The sequence below is a fragment of the Rhinopithecus roxellana genome, chromosome 5, assembly GCF_007565055.1.
Source record: "Rhinopithecus roxellana isolate Shanxi Qingling chromosome 5, ASM756505v1, whole genome shotgun sequence".
Lineage (NCBI taxonomy): Eukaryota > Metazoa > Chordata > Mammalia > Primates > Cercopithecidae > Rhinopithecus > Rhinopithecus roxellana.
In genome coordinates this window covers 78,190,363-78,209,737 of record NC_044553.1, presented here as the reverse complement: position 1 = coordinate 78,209,737, position 19,375 = coordinate 78,190,363, and the positions used below count along the sequence as shown (strand labels likewise).

The window sequence follows — 19,375 nt, the reverse complement described above, 5'->3', positions numbered from 1 at the left end:
CATCTCCTCATACCCTGGGGTGGCTCAACCTCTGGCAAGGTCAGCAAGGACCCAGCCTGCCTGTGCCCTGAGCTGGGAATGCTGAGTGATGGGGAGATGTCCTGCTGCCTCCCTGGTCAGCTGGGGGTGGGGGTGTGGCAGAAAACGGTCTTCAGAACTGGTGTGGTTTCAGGGCCCGACCAGCGTGAGAGCGGGCCTCTCCACTCCACCTCCCCGCCCCCGCGATCCCTGAGTCGTCTCCCCTGCCTGCCTCCGCCCGCCTCCTCACTGGGCTTGAGGGAGGGGCCAGAGGGGCCGGGGTACCCAATCACTTGCTTGACTTTGGGGGTGATCTGTTTTCATTTCTTTGGTGCTACAACAACAATAAAAATTTTAAAACAAAGAAACAAAAGTCAGCAAAACACATATAAAAAAGATTTCAGAGATGCAAATACTTCCTGAAGACTCAAACATCAACAATTACAAATCTGAGGTATTTCAATGAACCTGACAGCGGCACATGTGGGGATGGTGAGGCCAAGACGGCCCCATAAGAAACAGAAGAGGGCTGGGGAAAGGACAAGTGGGCTGTTCTTGGGAGGGCAGGCCGATAAGGGCAAGTGGGGAGCATGAGGTTTGGGGGGTCAGAGAAGGGTCCGTGTGAAGCAGGTGCCAGGGCTGGGCAGCCCCAAGGTTCTGCCTTCTCGTCAGCAGATGCCCTGTGGGCCCTGGCCCTCAACTGCCCTCACAGCCTCTTCCTTCAGATCATTAGAAGGGGGATCTGGGACCCTGAGGACTGATTCAAGACTTGCGTTTGAGGGACCCATACCCCAGGAACCTAACAGTAGGCAAGGTGGTCTGGAAGGGCCCCACCCCATGCTCAGCAGAGAAGCATGAAGGCATGCTCTCGGCTCCTAGCAGCCCCATATGGGACTTAAAACAGGGGAAGAGACTAGTGGCCCTGGGGTCATGGCAGAAGGCAGGGGCAGGGAAATAAATTAAAGGGGAAGGGAAATGGAGGGCCTCCAGCCCTGTGTCAGCTGACAGATTGTCAATACACTGTACCCCGAGCTGGGAGGTGGCTGGGGAACCCTGGAGGAAGCTGGACACCCACAGACCCCCACCCAGTTCTCCAGGACAATCCCTGATTGGACAACGCTGTCTGTCCTGCCCCTCTAGCCTCTCCCTGACCCCAGAGTACAGCAGGACCTGAATGGAACCTGGACAGACGGGCACATCCAAACTCTCAATGTCTGGCCAAATGGTGCTCGTCGACGTGGGCTCCGTGAGATGAGGTAAATTCTGTGCATCAACTTCCTTCACTCTTGACAGGAGAGTGGCAAGTGGGAAGCTGGGTCCTGCCCATCAGAGGGACCAGCTGGTGGAGGGCTCTGCGCTGGGGGTGCCCCGGGATGAGGTAGGACTTGGTGAGCAGTGAGAGCTGCTGCTGCTGCTGGCGCTGCTGCCGAGGCTCTGGGGAGCAGACCCCGCGATGAGGTGGACCACAGGCTTCTGGGCAAACAGCACACCTTGGTGGGGGGAAGAGAAGCAAGTGTGGGCAGAGGAAGAGCGAAGGGGCGGGCCAGCTCCTTTCAGTAAGTATTCACTGCTGGCCTAGCCCTGTGCCTGACTCCGCTGTAGACACTGCGTTAGGGGGTGATGGGAGAAGATCCAAACGCTGTCCTGACTTGAAGCACTGATGGGCTGGGGAGGGGGACATATAGGTTGTCAGAGTAATTTTGCTAAAATGTCATAAATGCTCTGAGACAGGTGTACCCAGAGTACACAAAGAGGAACAGCAAGTCCAGTTGCGGTGGCTCACAACTATAATCCCAGCACTTTGGAAGGCTGAGGTGGGAGAATAGCTCAAGGCCAGGAGTTTGAGACCACACTGGGCAATAAAGGAAGACCCTTGTCTCTACAGAAAAAAGAAAAATTTTTTTGTGTGTGTGTGAGATGGAGTTTCGCTCTGTCGCCCAGGCCGGAGTGCAGTGGCGTGATCTCAGCTCACTGCAAGCTCCACCTCCCGGGTTCACACCATTCTCCTGCCTCAGCCTCTGGAGTAGCTGGGACTACAGGCACCCGCCACCACGCCTGGCTTTTTTTTTTTTTTTTTTTTTTTTTTTGAGACGGAGTCTCGCTCTGTCCGCCCAGGCTGGAGTGCAGTGGCTGGATCTCAGCTCACTGCAAGCTCCGCCTTTCGGGTTCCCGCCATTCTCCTGCCTCAGCCTCCTGAGTAGCTGGGACTACAGGCGCCCACCACCTCGCCCGGCTAGTTTTTTGTATTTTTTAGTAGAGACGGGGTTTCACCGGGTTAGCCAGGATGGTCTCGATCTCCTGCCCTTGTGATCCACCCGTCTTGGCCTCCCAAAGTGCTGGGATTACAGGCTTGAGCCACCATGCCCGGCTAATTATTATGTATTTTTAGTAGAGACGGGGTTTCACCACGTTAGCCAGGATGGTCTCAATCTCCTGACCCGGTGATCCGCCCGACTCGGCCTCCCAAAGTGCTGGGATTACAGGCGTGGGCCACCACGCCCGTTTTTTTTTTTTTTTCCTGAGATGGAGTCTCACTCTGTCACCCAGGCTGGAGTGTAGTCGCGTGGTCTCGGCTCACTGCAACCTCCACCTCCCAGGTTCATGCCATTCTCCTGCCTCAGGGTCCTGGGTAGCTGAGACTACAGGCGCCCGCCACCACGCCTGGCTAATTTTTTGTATTTTTAGTAGAGACGGGGTTTCACTGTGTGTTAGCCAGGATGGTCTCGATCTCCTGACTTCATGATCTGCCCGCCTCAGACTCCCAAAGTGCTGGGATTATAGGCGTGAGCCACCGCGCCCGACAATGCTATGCTTAACAAGTATCAGGTGGGCTTGTTGCCAAGCTCATCTGTAAACCAATGAAATGGGAATGGGAAAGGGACTGCTGTTTTTATGAATACTAAGTTGTTTCTTTCTTTTTTTTTTTTTTTTTTTTTGAGATAAGGTCTTGCTTTGTCACTCAGGCTGGAATGCAGTGGTACAATCATGGCTCACTGCAGCCTCGACCTCCTGGGCTCAAGTGATCCTCCCAAGTAGCTGGGACCACAGATGTGCACCACCATCCCTGGCTAATTTTTTTTTTGTATTTTGTAGATTTGGGATTTTGCTATGTTGCTCAGGTTGGTCTCAAACTCCTAGGCTCAAGTGATCCTCTTGCATTAGCCTCCCAAAGTGCAAGGATTACAGGCATGAGCCACCATGCCCAGTCATGAATACTAAGTTAAATCCTTGGAAAGACTCTGTAAAGGTGCGAAATCTACCAACCAACAAAACACTGTTGCTAAATTAGGTTTAGGAAGAGATAACTATAAAAGACTGGGGGGCGGGGAGCTTAACAATGTAAGCTGATTCTGCTATACCGGGGTTCCTTTGCCTGTGTCTCAGTCTGCAAAAGGAAGAGAAGAGCTGAACCACAGTCAGAGAAAGGCTGTGCATGAGAAGACCGGGGGATTGTGGGACACTGACTGACTTCTTCCATTAACGAGCCAACCACTGGTCTAAAAGGGTTAGGTGAAGGGTTTCTGCCAAAGTGGGAGGGACCTACCATCCTGTTAACAATCCACGGTCTCTACGCATCCAGAGGACCACCTGACCTTTGCAACTCTGAGACCAGGAAAAAGGAAGCCACCGTGGGAGGTGTTCAGACAGAGGGCAAGAGGCAGGGTCAGCCACAGAGCTGCGCTGGGGCTGGCTGCAGCCACGTGGGCCTCCCCCAGAGCTCCAGGGCCTCACCTGCGTAAGTGGTGCCATCGATGTCCACGGACATGTTAATGCTCCCAATGCTACTCGTGGTCAGGTTCAGTGCTGCAGCCGAGGCCTCTGCTCTGTCTTCTGCTGGGGACAGGGAGACAATGGGCCTGGTCAAGCCTTCCACAGCACTCCTGCTGTCCTCTCTGATGCTGCCTGGCCACCCTGGTCAAAGCCTCACGCTGTCAGAAGGCACCTATGTAACCTTCTCCTGAGTGTAGGGTATGGCAGGAGATCCCAGTCTCGCCAACCTCCTGTTGCTGGCTTTTTCCACTGACACAGTTCATCTCCTCAATTTCCTCTGCTCCCAGAGCAAAGGAATCACAGCAGGCAAGGAGGCTGACCCCGGCCCCACCGCTCTGCACTGGTACTTTCCACGTGATGGGCAAACCCCGAGCTACACTACACACCAGGCCCAAGAAATCAGAGATCAACGAGACCCAGCCCCAACTTTGAGGACCCACCTTGCCCTTCTTTCCTTTGACTGAGTCCCTCAAAGAGAGGAGTCTATGTCCTCAGCCCCTCCCTTCCATGACCACCTGGGCAGCTGGCGTTTGTGGAAGGCTGCAAGTGCTGGCACACACGGCCTCTGCCTGGCTCACCCCAGACTCAGAATTCTTCCCAGTGAGCTGTCTTTTCTAACAGCCCTTTGCTTTGTGTAGGAGCAGGGCACCTGGCCCTGGATGAGCTGTTACCTCCCAGTTTCTTTCTGCTCCCCAGGGGCAATGGGGTAGGGAGGGGCGGCCTGGGAATATGTACAGCTCCCTTCACACCTGGCTCCTTCCCACACATCTCATTCATGTTTGCTTTGAGATAGCATCAGGACGAGAATGGGAAAGAATGTGTGTGAATGGGAAAAGGGGCGTGTGGCTTGGGGAAGAGAATGTGGGGCACTAGAACATGTGAAGAGCAAGGGAAAGGATGTCAATTATGCTGCCAAACTTGTGTTTCCTCCTTCTCTTTATATTCCTGAGTCCCACTGTCTAGCCCGGGGCAACCTGGCCCCTCGCTGAGCCTCAGGAACATGGGGTGTCTTCCTCCCCGACCTACAGACGGTGCCCTGCTCTTGCCTACATCCAGTGAGGTGCTGGAGTAAAGGCTGGTGGGAAACGCTGCAGCTCTCTGAGGGCCTCTGGCTCCTCCTCTGTGAATAACTGCTTTTCCCTCTTATTAGAGAACAGAGCACCGCCTGAGGCAACATGTGGTCCCCTCTACTAAACAACTTCAGCTTGGTGAACTGAGATCTCAGTGCCTCTCTTCTGGGGGCCTAGAAGGCAGAACCTGGAGGGGCCTCTTCCAGGTCAGGAGTTTGTGCCTCACCACCCCTGCCCTGCAGTCCCAGGAGGCGTGAATGGGCGTAGGGTTTCCCAGTAACGGAAGGCTCTGCCCTGAGCCTGGCTCACCCCTGCCGTTGATCCTGATCTTCATGGGGAGCTGTCGTGCCATGGTGAAAAAGTTGCGCTGGAAGGCCTGCTGCACCAGGCGCTGCTCCTCCTCGGACAGCCTCGACGCCTTCTTCTCAGCAGGCTCCCCTGACTCCAGCCGCTCCCTCAGCTGCTCCAGTGCGGCAGTCCGAGTACCAGCCTGCTGGTTTGCCAAGGTCACGGGCACAGCCAGGCGATTTGGCACAGGCACTGTTGTCACTGGGGCTCCATCACCTGCAAAAGAACTGGAGCTGGAAAAATCCACAATTGACCCTCTTGCCCAAAAAACCCCAGTCTTGAACACAGGGAAACTGGCATCCCTTCCTCCCTTCCTTCTCCCCCAGGAGCCCTACTGACCTTTCCTGAGAGTGGCTGCTGGGGATATCCGAGGGCTACTGGTATTGCTGCCACTGCTGGAGCCAAGCCCAAGGATGGGAAAGCGGATCTTGGGTGGGGAGAGGAGGGCAGGGGCAGTGGCAGCAGCAGTAGCCACAGCAGGTGAGTAGCCAAAGAGGGAGGAGCTGTAGCTGGGCCGCCGGCCCTCCCTGCGGTTGCCATCAATGGCTGCCTGGAGCTCGGCTGGGGAACTCAAGGCTTTCTTCTCACACTCATAGGCATACAGATACTTCATGTACCTGGAGGAAAGGAAGCAAGCAGGAATAATAATCCAAAACAGCACCAGAGATCACCCAGTTGAGGTTGGTGGGTCTCTGGAAGCAGTCTCTGCTGGCCAGGACTCTAGGGCAAAGGATTGCAACCTTGGTGTACTTGGCAGAAAAGCCTGGGATGGCTGGATGCTCTGCCCCAGCCTCCTCTAACTGCCACTCAATCCTAAATAGGCTCTACTTTGAAGGACCATTCATTAGGGGAAATAAATAACATCTTAGTTGGTGTTTCACATTTGTTTTGGTGCTTTTTTAGTGCCCTGGGAAAAATTAGGCCCATGTTTTACAAGGGCTTTCTGGCTTCTTGATCTTATTCAGAGCTGGGCTAGTCAGACAGGAGCAATTCTTCCCATTGTGCATGGGACCTAGACACTGTCATTCTTTGTGTCTTAGGTCCCAAGAAGCAGTTCTCTACCCAGGAACCTCACCATTCTGGTTGTAGCTACAACAGGCTACCTAACTGATGTCAGCTGTACATTGCATACTCTTCACAGCACAACTCCAGAGTGTTCCAGAAGAACAGACTCCTCTCTGGCCCTCATTCTTCAGTGCTACTATTGGTTTCATCGCTTCCATCACCCGTGTGATTAACTCAAATGCTGACAAAACCAGATCACCAATCCAAGGGGGCCTTCCTGCCTGCCTTTCTCTGGGTCCTCTGCCACTGGGTAAGCTGAATGTCAGGTAAGAGGAGCCACTTGGGGTGGAGATGCTGTTTGGAAGACAATGTCCTGGAAGGGGCACAGGTCTTAGAGACAGAAGCTCAGGTCTGAATCTCAGCTCTACCACTTACTGGCTGGTATGGCCTTAGCCAAATTATTTAACCCTGGAGACTTCATTTTTGTCATGTGGAAAATGGGGGCATACCTACTTTACAGGGTTGACTGTGAGGTTTAAATGAAATCGTAAAGTACCAGCACAGAGTAGACACCTGGTAAATGGCGGCTCTCATCACTACTTGGTTTAGTGAGGGATTAATCTCAGAAAGCTCCCCACTGTTTCGGGAATCCACTCATCTTGCTAACTATACAAAGGAATTTCCTTCCTTCCTCTCCTCTAGGTTACAACATCCCCTTTCTTCAGCCTCGGCTTCCTTCCCCCAGGCCCTGGCCACTCACTGGGTCCTGAGGGTGAAGGCGGCGCTGGTGATGGATGTGGGCAGGTTCAGGCCTTTGGTGATCTCCCTCCAGATCTTCTTGTTGATGATCTCCACCAGGCCCCCCTTCTCGGTCACCAGCTTATACAGCATGTACAGGTCCAGGATCTGCTTGGCCATGATGGGGATTCGGTTGATGGGGGTCCCTGTGGTTGTCCGAGAGAAAGAGACAGCGGGATCATCATCAGGCTGAGAAGGATTCCGCGTATGCCCACCTTTAACTGAGCTGGAAACAATGCTCATTAATCTGTTTGGAAGTGTAATTTAACTCAAACTCCCCAAGCCTGAAGACTCAGACTAGCTGTCAGGACAGGTCCAATGCACAGGCTATGTGGGCCTTTGGCAAAGCACTTAGACTCTCTGGTTCTGTTTTGCTGTCTGTAAATAAGAGGGCCAGACTAGATGATTTCAAAGGTGCTTGTTTTTTAGTTTGTGTGTGTGTGTTTTTTTGTTTTGGTAGCAGTACGATTCCAGACTATTCCTAGTGATCGGGCAACTTATCTCTGCAGCTTTCAGACTCCATTCAGTGGCAGCTTCCTCCGGGAAACCCTTCTCTGACTTCCTAGAAGGGGAGCCCTGCCTAGTCACCCTCCTGGCAGCGCTCAGTGCTGCTTGTAAGAGTGTGCCACCTGGCTGGGCGCGGTGGCTCACACCTGTAATCCCAGCACTTTGGGAGGCCGAGGCGAGCGGATCACGAGGTCAGGAGATTGAGACCATCGTGGCTAAGATGGTGAAACCCCATCTCTACTAAAAATACAAAAAAAAATTAGCCTGGCTTGGTGGTGGGCGCCTGTAGTCCCAGCTACTCGGGAGGCTGAGACAAGAGAATGGCGTGAACCTGGGAGGCGGAGCTTGCAGTGAGCCGAGATAGTGCCACTGCACTCCAGCCTGGGTGACAGAGTGAGACTCCATCTTGAAAAAAAAAAAAAAAAAAAAAGAGTGTGCTTGTTTGCACATGCCTGCTTTCTCCTCTCCTGCTTGATGGAGAAATGGTTTCTTTCTCTCTCGTGTGCCCCGCTATGTCAAAGGAGCTGCTGGACACACTGGTCTCCAGGGGAATGAAAAGCCACTCAATTCTCTCCGCACACCAATCATTCTCCCACTCTCTGGCCTCTGAAAGGGGGAGGGTCAGAGCAGCTTCCGCCCAGCGGCCCCAAGGGGAAGTGAGAGGAGCCAGGGACTTGATTAGGAAACCTGGCACCGAGCAGGAAGGCCTACTAATGAGCACCAGGGGACGTGGTGAGGGCGGGGCCAGTCCTTTCACAGCCGGCTGGGATGCTCGTCAGGAGGCGTGATGGATGACTGTCATTTGGCAGCCTCAGGATTAATGATCTGGAGGTCAGAGGGGAGAATTCCACAGGGAAGGGTCACCGTCCGGGGCAGGGTATGAGACTTGTTGCCTTTTGATGGCAAACTCCTTTTACTGTACACAGACTGCTGCTCCTCTGCCTTGCCCCCTCCCATTGCCCCAGTCTCGCTGAGGTCTCACTGGGCTGCCTGGTGGACCTTAAGCCAACCTGAGCAGAGAAGAGCTGTTTGTTTCTGCTCCATGAGCGTCTTTCCCTAAAGGCACAGCAGTTTTCTCAGCTCTGAATGGCAGCCTCAGCAACTCTTTTACAGGATGGTTCAAGCCAGAGAATGAAAAGGAAGCACTGTGGGCATGGATAAGTGGGGCTGCTGCGGCAGGATCAGGCCTCTTCTTTTTCTTTTTTTCACAGATAGGGTCTCACTCTGTTGCTCAGACTGGAGTGCAGTGGTGCAATCATGACTTATTGCAGCCTTAAGCTCCAGCCATCCTCCCACTCAGCCTCCTGAGTAGTTGAGAATACAGGCGCACACCACCACACTCAGGGAATTTAAAAACATTTTCTGTAGAGACAGGATCTTCCTATATTGCCCAGGCTGGTCTCAAACTCCTAAGCTCAAGCAACCCTCCTGCCTCAGTCTCCCAAAGCACAAGGACTGCAGTGTGACCCACAGCACCTGGCTTAGGCCTCTTTCCTAAGTGTGGGGAGGGAGTTAGTGACCTTGAAGACCTTTACCTTGACCTGCTGGTCCTTGGAGGGTAAAGGACAAAGGGGTCATGGAATTAGACCCACAGATTCACAGGTAAAATAATAGAGGATTACCGGCATACTCCTAAGACACATAGCTCATGTGCTGGTTGACTTCTCCCAGTGCTGTTCTGGACAGTAAACCTTCCCCTACCAGCAAGACAAAAGCCTGATGTGGGCCCCCAGCAGGACAGGGCTAACGTCGACCTCCTTTGAGAGGCCTGTCTGCCCAAACACACCCATGGCCTTGAGTCCACACCTTCCAAGGCATTACCTGGAGTGTCTGAGAGGACCACTCCCAAGGTCCCCTCACACAGGGCTCCTAAGCTCACATTTCCAGAAGCTCCTAGGGCATCTTCACACATGTGACCTGTTTACTTCCAAGTCAGAATGTCTGTACTGGGCTCATCTTCATTCCCCTAAACTAGCTCCCTTTCCCCACACCTCATTTTTTCCCAGCAACACTACCACCCTTGGAAGTTAGCCAGGAAGGCAGGAACCTTGTATCAGCACTGGCTCCTCTCCTCTCCCTATCATCCACTTTGAGGGTGCTAGAAGGCTTCATGATTCATCCTTGGAGGTACCTCTCAAAGGCATCTTCCTTTTTGGCCCGCAGCCACCATCCTGGTCCAGGCCTTCTCTGGCCCACAGTTAGATGCCTGCAGTAGCCTCTTATCCATACGATCAACTTGCACACTGCAGCCAATCTTATTAAAATACTACTTTTACTATATTACTCACTTCCTTGTTTAAAAACCTGTGAAAACTCTTACTGCTTACCTAGCCCATCTCACATGTCCAATCGCATGACCCACGTTCCTCAACACTCCCTTAAAAGATCACATATGAAGTATTCCTGGCATATCTGAGCAACTCACTTGCACTCCAACTCGCTGGGCCTTCTCCCTATTGCCCCCAAAACACACTCTTTTCGGCCTCCAGTCAAATCCTCCACAGTGTCCTTCCACATCCACTCCTTCCAGGAAGCATGTTCTCACTACCCCAGTTCATGTGGGTTTCTTCCCTCTCAGAATTTCTATCATGCCCCTGTAAGTTCAGCAAATTGTCTTTCTCTAATTGTTTCACGTCTGTTCATCCGACATCCCTGGAGGACTATCAACTCTATGAAGGCAGGGGTTGTCTTTCCTTTACCATGCCTACCATGCCTTACAGCGTTTAATAAATTAACCTACCCAGACATGTTTTTCAGAGTCGAAGCAACCAGCTCCATGGTAATTCAACTGAGAATCTTTTTCTAAATTTTCTTTTTAGAGACAGGGTCTCACTATGTTATCTAGGCTGGGGTGCAGTCGTGTGATCATAGCTCACTGTGGCTTGAACTCCCAGGCTCAAGTGATCCTCCCATCTCAACCTCCTGAGGAATTGCGATTACAGGGGCACACCACCATGCCTGGCTAATCTTTAAATTTTTTTGTAGAGACAGGGTCTCACTATGTTGCCCAGGCTAGTCTCAAACATCTGGTCTCAAGGAATCCTCCCACCTTAGCCTCCTGAGTAGCTGGGATTTACAAGCTCCAGTCACTGCACCCAGCTCTCAACTGGGAATCTTTTTTTTTTTTTTTTGAGTTGGAGTCTCACTCTGTTGCCCAGGCTAGAGTGCAGTGGCATGATCTTGTCCCACTGCAACCTCCGCCTCCCAGGTTCAAGTGATTTTTGGCTAATTTTTGTATTTTTAGTAGAGATGGGGTTTCACCATGTTGGCCAGGCTGGTCTCGAACTCCAGATCTTGGGTGATCCACCCACCTCAGTCCTCCCAAAGTGCTGGGATTATAGGCGTGAGCCACTGTGCCCAGCCTCAACTAGGAGTCTTAAACACACTTCCCACACGCCTGTGACGTGCCTGCTGGGACCCTCACAATTGAGGCCAAAGGGGAAAACAGGTGTCAAAGAGCAGGCAGTGGCCAGGTGTGTGACAAGCATAAGACAGATGTGGCGAGTGTTGAACCAGCATGGCAGGGCTTGCCCAGCTGAGGAAGTGCTGTCCTACAGGTCACTTTGGACAGCTAGCTTTTTTTTTTTTTTTTTTTTTTTGAGACGGAGTCTGGCTCTGTTGCCCAGGCTGGAGTGCAGTGGCCGGATCTCAGCTCACTGCAAGCTCTGCCTCCTGGGCTTAGGCCATTCTCCTGCCTCAGCCTCCCGAGTAGCTGGGACTACAGGCGCCTGCCACCTCGCCCAGCTAGTTTTTTGTATTTTTTAGTAGAGATGGGGTTTCACTGTGTTAGCCAGGATGGTCTCGATCTCCTGACCTCGTGATCTGCCCGTCTCGGCCTCCCAAAGTGCTGGGATTACAGGCGTGAGCCACCGCGCCCGGCCGACAGCTAGCTTTGAAACTCCATCTGCAAACAGCTTTCAGAGTTTGCACTATTTTCTTTTGAATCTCTCTCTTTTTTTTTTTTTTTTTTGGAGACGGAGTCTCACTCTGTTGCCCAGGCTTGAGTGCAGTGGTGTGATCACAGCTCAGTGTAGCCTCAAAATCCCGGACTCAGGTGATCCTCCCACCTCAGCCTCCTAAGTAGCTAGGACCATAGGTGCACACCACCTAGCTCAGCCCAGTTAATTTATTTTGTTTTTTATTTGTTTTTATCTTTTGAGACTGAGTCTTGCTCTTTTCCCCAGGCTGGTGTGCAGTGGGGTAATCCCAGCTCACTGCAACCTCCGCCTCCTGGGTTCAAGTGATTCTCCTGTCTCAACCTCCCGAGTAGCTGGGATTACAGGTGAGTGCCACCACACCTGGCTAATTTTTTATAGTTTTAGTAGAGATGGGGTTTTACCATGTTGGCCAGGCTGGTCTCGAACTCCTGACCTCAAGTCATCCGCCAGCCTCAGCCTCCCAAAGTGCTGGGATTACAGGTGTATTTTTATTTTTGTAGAGGTGGGGTCTCACTATGTTGCCCAGGCTGGTCTCAAACTCTTGGACTCAAGCAATCCTCCCACTTCAGCCTCCCAAAGTGTTGGGATGACAGGCGTAAGCCACTGCACCCAGCTGAGGTTTTCTAGTGTGGTTCGAACCGCCTCTGAAGGCAACTCCCCAGAGAGGAATTACAAATTCATTTTGAGTAGTCAATGGATTAACTGCCTGGCTATTTCAGATGGCATCTTTGAAGGACAATATTGTTACAGATGTAGAAATTTCATCAAAAATTAGCCTCTTTATAGTCACACACAAAGTGACTGTATTATATTAGACTGAGAGCTGCTTAGGGCAAGGGGGACATTGGCAGATACAGAACCTGAGGAGACAAGGAAGGGTCACAGTGGTGTCTGAAGTCAAGGTTGTAACCTAACTAATCAGTGACCTCTTCCCAGAAGGGAAAACGGACTCTTGTGGGAACTGTCATCACACCACAGAGAAACTGCAGGTAAGAGGCACACTGGAAGCTGTGGTTGTGGCCCCTGCACCCTACTGTGTGGCCCAGCCCCACCGTGGCATACTTCGGAAGCTGCTGTTTTCCTCACTCCACAGTGGACTCTCCTCACACAAGCCCCCATGCCCTGCTCAGGCACCCTGGTTCTGGAGATCAAGCTGATAAGGAGATTGGGCACATTCTTCCCTGTGGTTGGCCCTCTGTTAAACTGTTAAAGTGGCTTCCAGTGCAGGCTGGCCCCTTGGTTCCATCAGAAACAAAGCGGAGACTATGCCGAGGGCTCTCTCTAGATGATGGTGGGGCTTTCTCCCATCGGATAATCCAGACACAAAAGCCTGCCGTGTCTTTGATTCCTCTAACAACTGAGAGAGCCAGAATCTGCAGGGTGGTCTCAGCAGTTTGCTTTGTGCTTAATGGACCTGGTAGCCATTTCTCTTGTCCAAAGTAAATTCTACTATGAAGAAAGAAGGCCTTTAAGCTAAGTTTACCTGCTGAACAAGAACCAATAGGCAATTGACAGACTCAGGCCTCAGTTTCCGCAAATGTGAAGTGAGGAACTTGGACTAGATGATTTTCAGTTCTAAAGTCTATGAATAAAAAATTAAAACAAAATTCTGCTGATGTACCTTCAAGCCAGCAACATACAAATTGATAAACAAACAAAAATTGGCAGTTGTGATTATTACCAAAGGGAGAATGACTTGGTTTTAGGAACCTGCCTGAATGACAGAGTAATGTTGTCAAATGGCCTTGATACAGATGGTTTGAGATTTTCTCTGTGAAGGGCCCCTGGCTTAAGACCAGATTTGTGAAATTCACATCCACAAGCAATGGCTCCTTTCCCAGCCTTTGTGGGAGGGAGCAAGGGGTCTCTGGCCTGCTCTCTGGACTGTTTTCTATCTTCCTCTAAGGAAGCTCTTCACCTGAGAGAGACGGGCCTCTGTCCACAATAAATGCAAGAGCAACCCGCAGAGCCCTGGGAAGGAGGCAAATACCCACTGAAGAGAGTTCTTTGTGGGTCACTGGTGTTGGCCCTACAGAAGACCAAATCTTCACCCCCATCACGCCTCCCAGAAGAGGGTGAGCACCTGATGGGGAAGCCTGTGGACTGTCAGTCACTGCTATCAAAGCAGGAGCTAGGATTGAGGGTAATTAATCATGCTCTCTCTGACAGGAATCCAGGGCCTTATCTGCACCCCAAGAAGTGCTGCTGGTCTCCAGTTCCCTCCTCAATAAAGGAGACTGACAGTTGCAACAAAGAGGCCCCTTATCAGATTTCAGCCAGGGAGCCTGCAGCCCGAGGGAGGGACGGATGTAAAAGGCTTTTATGAGGGCTATGGACCCAGTGAAGTTGGCGGGACTCCTGGGGCTTTAACCCTTGTTGGTGGGAATGCCGCTGGGCGCTGGCACTAGCAGACCACAGCTGTGATTAGCAGCTTCCACTGCAGATGTGGCCGAACAAAAGCTGCTCCCCTGGTACTTTGTGTTCCTTCCTGCCGCTCAGACAACCAAGACAACCTGAGCTGGGGATAGGGGTGAGGGCAGAAGAAGAGATGGCCTCTTCTCGCTTTGGAGACAAAGATGAGAGATGGTAAGAGTGTTGAAGGGAAAGTCACTTCCTCCCCATTGCAGAGAATGGGCCGGTTCCAGGGAAGTCCAGAAGCAAACAGGGGCAGGGACCCCAGACAGACTCATATGGCTGCCTTCTTGCCCAGTGTGCAGGGGTGAGGGCCCAGGACCCAGGGTATGGCCCTGCCAGGGACCCTCACTGCTGTTTCCTGGCTTTGAGAAAGATCATTAATCATTTCCATAGCCTAACTGTCAAAGAGAGCTGACCAGAGAGCCTAGAGAAGTTAAGACCTGTGTTAAGCAGGGAATGTGTGCAGGCAGGCAGGCTTCCTGAACATTCCTCTGCATCTTCATTCTTGCCCTGCTCCAGGCCTGCTCCAAGTCTGCTCCCCAGAAGCCAGTAGAGAAATGACTGCTGATTTTCTCCCATAACTTGTTCATATAGAGAATATCACAGCAGATACTGGCGACTACTAGAGGGGACAAGGACTGAAAAACTACCTACTGGGTACTATGCACACTACCTGGGTGACGGGATCAATCGCACCCCAAACCTTGGTGCCATGCAATATATCCATGTAACAAACCTGCACATGTACCCCTTGAACCTCTAACAAAAGTTGTAATAGGAAAGGAAAAGGGAAAGGGAAAGGAAAAGGAAAGGTCTCCCGCTGGGAAACCAGGCAGCAGTGTCTGGCAGTCAGCCGTGCAGCTTGTAGTTGCACTGTTCCACAGGACAGGGCAGAGGCAAGGATGTGCCAATATGCTAGCATGGACTGACAAGAATCCTTAAGCCTTCCACCTCCAATTGCCCACTGAGTGGGTCTAACTTACATACAGTATAGTGCATTAACCTTAACCATACAGCTCGCTAGATGTGTACTTCCAAATACACCTCTGCAAACATCCCTCACATCAAAACATAGAACTTTTTTTTTTTTTTTTTTTTTTGAGACAGAGTCTCAACTCTGTTGCCCAGGTTGGAGTGCAGTGGTGTGATCTGGGTTCACTGCAACCTCCATCTCCTGGGTCCAAGTGATTCTCCTGCTTCAGCCTCCCAAGTGGCTGGGATTACAGGTGCTTGCCACCATGCCTGGCTAATTTCTGCATTTTTAGTAGAAACGGGATTTCACCATCTTGGCCAGGCTGGTCTTGAACTCCTCACCACAGGTGATCCGCCTGCCTCAGCCTCCCAAAGTGCTGGGATTACACACGTGAGCTACCACGCCCGGCCAAAATACAGGACATGTCCAGCACCCCTAGAAAACTCTCTCATGCCTCTTTCCAATCAATATCCATCCCTCCACCCTACCCATTCTGGAAATAAACTGCTATTCTGACATATATTTTTTTAACTTTATATAAATGGACTCATATAGTATATATTCTGTGTCTGGCTTCTTTTGTTCAATATCAGGTCTGAGAGTCATCCCAGTGGTGTATAGCAGTAGTTCACAACTTTTTTTTTTTTTTTTGAGACGGAGTCTCACTCTGTAGCCCAGACTAGAGTGCAATGACATGATCTCGCCTCATCGCAGCCTCTTCCTCCCAGGCTCAAGCAATCTTCTCACCTCAGCCTCCTAAGTAGCTGGGACTACAGCAGGTGCCACCACATCTGGCTTTTTTTTTTTTCTGGTAGAGATGGGGTTTCACCATGTTGCCTAGGCTGCTCTTGAACTTCTGAGCTCAAGTGATCCACCCGCCTCACCCTCCCAAAGTGCTGTGATTACAGGTGTGAGCCACTGCACCCGTCTGGTTCATAACTTTCTACTGCTGTGTAGTGTTCTAGTATGTGACTATGCTACATTTATTTATCCATTCTACTACTGATGGACATTGGAATTCTTTCCAGTTTTTGGCTATAATGAATGGAGCTGCTATGAATATGCTTGCCTGTATCTTTCAGTGAACACAAGCACTCATTTCTGTTGGGAATATACCCAGGAGTGCAACAGCTGGGTAACAAGGTCCAGGTATGTTTAGCTTTAGCAAACACTACCAAACAGACTTCCAAAGTAGATGTATCCCTTTACACTGCCAGCTGTAATGCATGGGAGAGCTGGTTGTTTTACAACCTCAGAGGCTAATTTTAAACTCATTACCTTTTTTGCTACTCCAGCTTCGACTAATCTCTTTAGGCGAAGTTCAACAGTAAATGTAATATTGTATTCTGCTATGCCTAATAATAAGATTATGGTGGCTGCGCGCAGTGGCTCACGCCTGTAATCACAGCACTTTGGGAGGCTGAGGTGGGCAGATCACCTGAGGTCGGGAGTTTGAGACCAGCCTGGCCAGCATGGTGAAACCCCATCTCTACTAAAAATACAAAAACTAGCTGGGTGTGATGGCAGGCGCCTGTAATCCCAGCTACTCGGGAGGCTGAGGCAGGAGAATCGCTTGAACCCAGGAGGAGGAGGTTACAGTGAGCCGAGATCGCACCATTGTGCTCCAGCCTGGGCAACAGAGCGAGACTCTGTCTCAAAAAACAAACAAACAAACAAAACCAAAAAAAAACCCCAAAATATTATGGCTATGACAACTGCATTCAGAGAAACTGGCCAATGAGTCAGAAGGAGGTGGACTGCAGGGTCTTCCCTGCTTTGCCTGCCCCTGGGCAGATCTGGTTGGCATCTCCAGGAGGGGAGTGGAAGACTGGCTGGCCTGGGGCACACCTCATGGGCCTTCTGGCCTGAGCAGTGCATGGCTGTCTGAGCTTCCAGTGCTGTCCGTGCCACTAGCCTCTCAAGACCCCGCGGAACTTCCCCATGGTGGAAGTAGGCCAAACACTCACTGCAATCTTTCCCTGTACCAACTCTTAGATGATTTACTGAATATTGGTTCACTTTGGGACAAAAGAGGCAAAACTATCAAATAACTCAATTTTCCCATGTGTTAGAAATACCAATAAAAGATTTTGAAGGGGAAGAGGCTGAATTTAATGACAAAAGCAGGCTATTCAAATTAATTGTGACTTTCAAAAACCAGATTCCCTTTCTATGATTGTGGATAATGGGGTATTTATAGAGTATTATAAGGACTATTAAAAATGGAAAAAAAACTATATATTTTTAACAGCAGCTGGGTCACCTAGATAGAGAAAAAGATCTGGCCTCAGACAAAGGGCTAATCCAGACACTTAAAGATTTGCATTTTAGACTTTCATTTGGGGATAAAGTTAGAAAATGAAGCCCCAAAGCCTATTTCTTTTTTTTTTTTTTTTTTGAGACGGAGTCTCGCTCTGTCACCCAGGCTGGAGTGCTATGCTGTGGCCGGATCTCAGCTCACTGCAAGCTCCGCCTCCCGGGTTCACGCCATTCTCCTGTCTCAGCCTCCCAGGTAGCTGGGACTACAGGCGCCGCCACGTCGCCCGGCTAGTTTTTTGTAGTTTTTAGTAGAGACGGGGTTTCACCGTGTTAGCCAGGATGGTCTCGATCTCCTGACCTCGTGATCCGCCCGTCTCGGCCTCCCAAAGTGCTGGGATTACAGGCTTGAGCCACCACGCCCGGCCCCCAAAGCCTATTTCATCTGAAAAAGACAACATATTTTCGTCTACCAGGAAGGGTGTCTAGGACACAGACCATTTACGGCAAGATACAAAGAATATACAAGAAATTGCCGCCACCAAAAGGCAAAGCAATATATGTCATGAACATTTCCTTGCCTGAGATGGATAGATAAGCACACAACAGAAGGAAAAACACTCAAGTTGCACTTTGAAGCAGACTAAGCCCTTTTCCCACAGTAAATTCTTTGTATATTCTGAAGATCCAACAATCCATTTGGGAAAACCAAGGTCAGTTTGCAGCCTTGAACAGAACTGATGAGGGCAGGAGGGCAGGTCTACAAGTGAGAGCTTGACAAAACTTGTCTTCCATGTAACCAGGCAGTTCCTTAGCCTGGTGTGCCCAGATGGGGCAGGGGCAGGAAAAAAGAGCCTTGCTTGAGGGCATTCTGGGCGCCTCCTGTGTCCCCCAACCCCTACCCCATCCTGCCTTGACAGATGGCAGCCTCTGTGCCACTCCGAGTTGTCACATCTGCCCTTCCCTATTTCTCTGAGAAACAGCCCTGATCCTGAGATGAAGACCCATCCTGCACGTTAGGTTCTACCCTGTGTTCATCGGCTAGATGCTCAGAAGCACTACTGGACGGTGGCCTGTGAAGACAGGCCAGCACCCTCTTGGGGGCAGTGAATGCTGCAGAAGACACAATCCTTGCCTGCTGCCCCAAAGGGGAGTGATGGGGTTCCTGGCTCTAGGGAAGAAGTTTCTCAAAGATAAGGCAGGAGAAGCAGAGCACACTGGCCTGGGAGTTAGGAGACTGCACGCTAAGTCTGCTTTGTGGCCTTAGGTGAGTCACTTAACCTTGGTCTGCTTCTTCAGGGTTACAGGTGATAACCTTTGCTCTCTCTACTCCACAGAGCTGGAGCTGAGGGCAGCAGCAGATCAGATAATGGGTTGAAAGGGTTCTGTAATGTGTATGGTATAATAAAAATGCAAGTAACAGTAAAATCACCATTATCGTCATCATCATCATCCTGACTCTCTAATGAAACCACACTTCTGTTTCACCTCCTAGGGAATAAGAGAACAAGCTTTTCTTCCTCACTGATGAAGGAAAAATGAAATCGTTTATAATAGCCTTTGCTTATTAGACTTAGAAATTAGTCCCTCCCCTTGGGCACTGAAAGACTAAATGGAAAATCTATGAGGGAATGGTATTTCAGAAACTACCCACAGGGAGTTAAATTAGCCAGACAATTTTATTTAGAACTGTTTTGGCTTTATGTTTGCCAAAGAAACACGTTTTTTGTTTGTTTTTTTGACAGTCTCATTCTGTTGCCCAGGCTGTGGTGCGATCTTGGCTCACTGCAACCTCTGTCCCCCAGGTTCAAGCGATTCTCCTGCCTCAGTCTCCCGAGTAGCTGGAATTGCAGGCATGTGCCACCATGCCTGGCTAATTTTTGTATTTTTAGTAGAGATGGTGTTTCACCATGGTGGCCAGGTTAGTCTCAAACCCCTGGCCTCAAGTGATACGCCTGCTTTGGCCTCCCCAAGTGCTCGGATTACAGGCGTGAGCCAATGCATCCAGCTGAAATGTGTGTATCTTTTGCACACACAAGGCAAAAGGTGAGCCAAAAGGGGCATCACAGTTCTAAAACCTAACCAATCTTTTCTAGAGAAATATTCTGGCGGGAGTGGGGTGGTGGGGGACAGTCAAGGGCAACGTGCTTAATTGAATTTGGCTTCAGTCAGCAAAAGAGGAAATACATTACACAGCAAGGACAGGAGAGACGCATTTGGTCTCGGAGATTCCTGGTGGTGTTTCACATAATTACTTTGATAGAAAACTGCTAAAG

The 19,375-nt window shown here is 50.6% G+C and overlaps 1 protein-coding gene across 2 annotated transcripts in view; it reads right to left on the bottom strand.

The window, feature by feature from the left end:
* Nucleotides 1-871: 871 nt before the first annotated feature.
* ARID3B (AT-rich interaction domain 3B) overlaps nucleotides 872-19,375 on the bottom strand; it is a 62,499-nt gene continuing 43,995 nt past the window's right edge. The window contains exons 5-9 of one of the 2 annotated variants that reach the window (XM_030931237.1): nucleotides 6,973-7,156; nucleotides 5,547-5,824; nucleotides 5,169-5,423; nucleotides 3,751-3,852; nucleotides 872-1,508 (exon numbers count right to left, since the gene is read on the bottom strand). In XM_030931237.1, the coding sequence (XP_030787097.1) occupies nucleotides 1,345-1,508; nucleotides 3,751-3,852; nucleotides 5,169-5,423; nucleotides 5,547-5,824; nucleotides 6,973-7,156 (983 nt within the window). In that variant the 3' untranslated portion in view covers nucleotides 872-1,344. The remainder of the gene's footprint in view (nucleotides 1,509-3,750; nucleotides 3,853-5,168; nucleotides 5,424-5,546; nucleotides 5,825-6,972; nucleotides 7,157-19,375) is intronic. The other variant, XM_010375861.2, reaches the window with a different exon arrangement.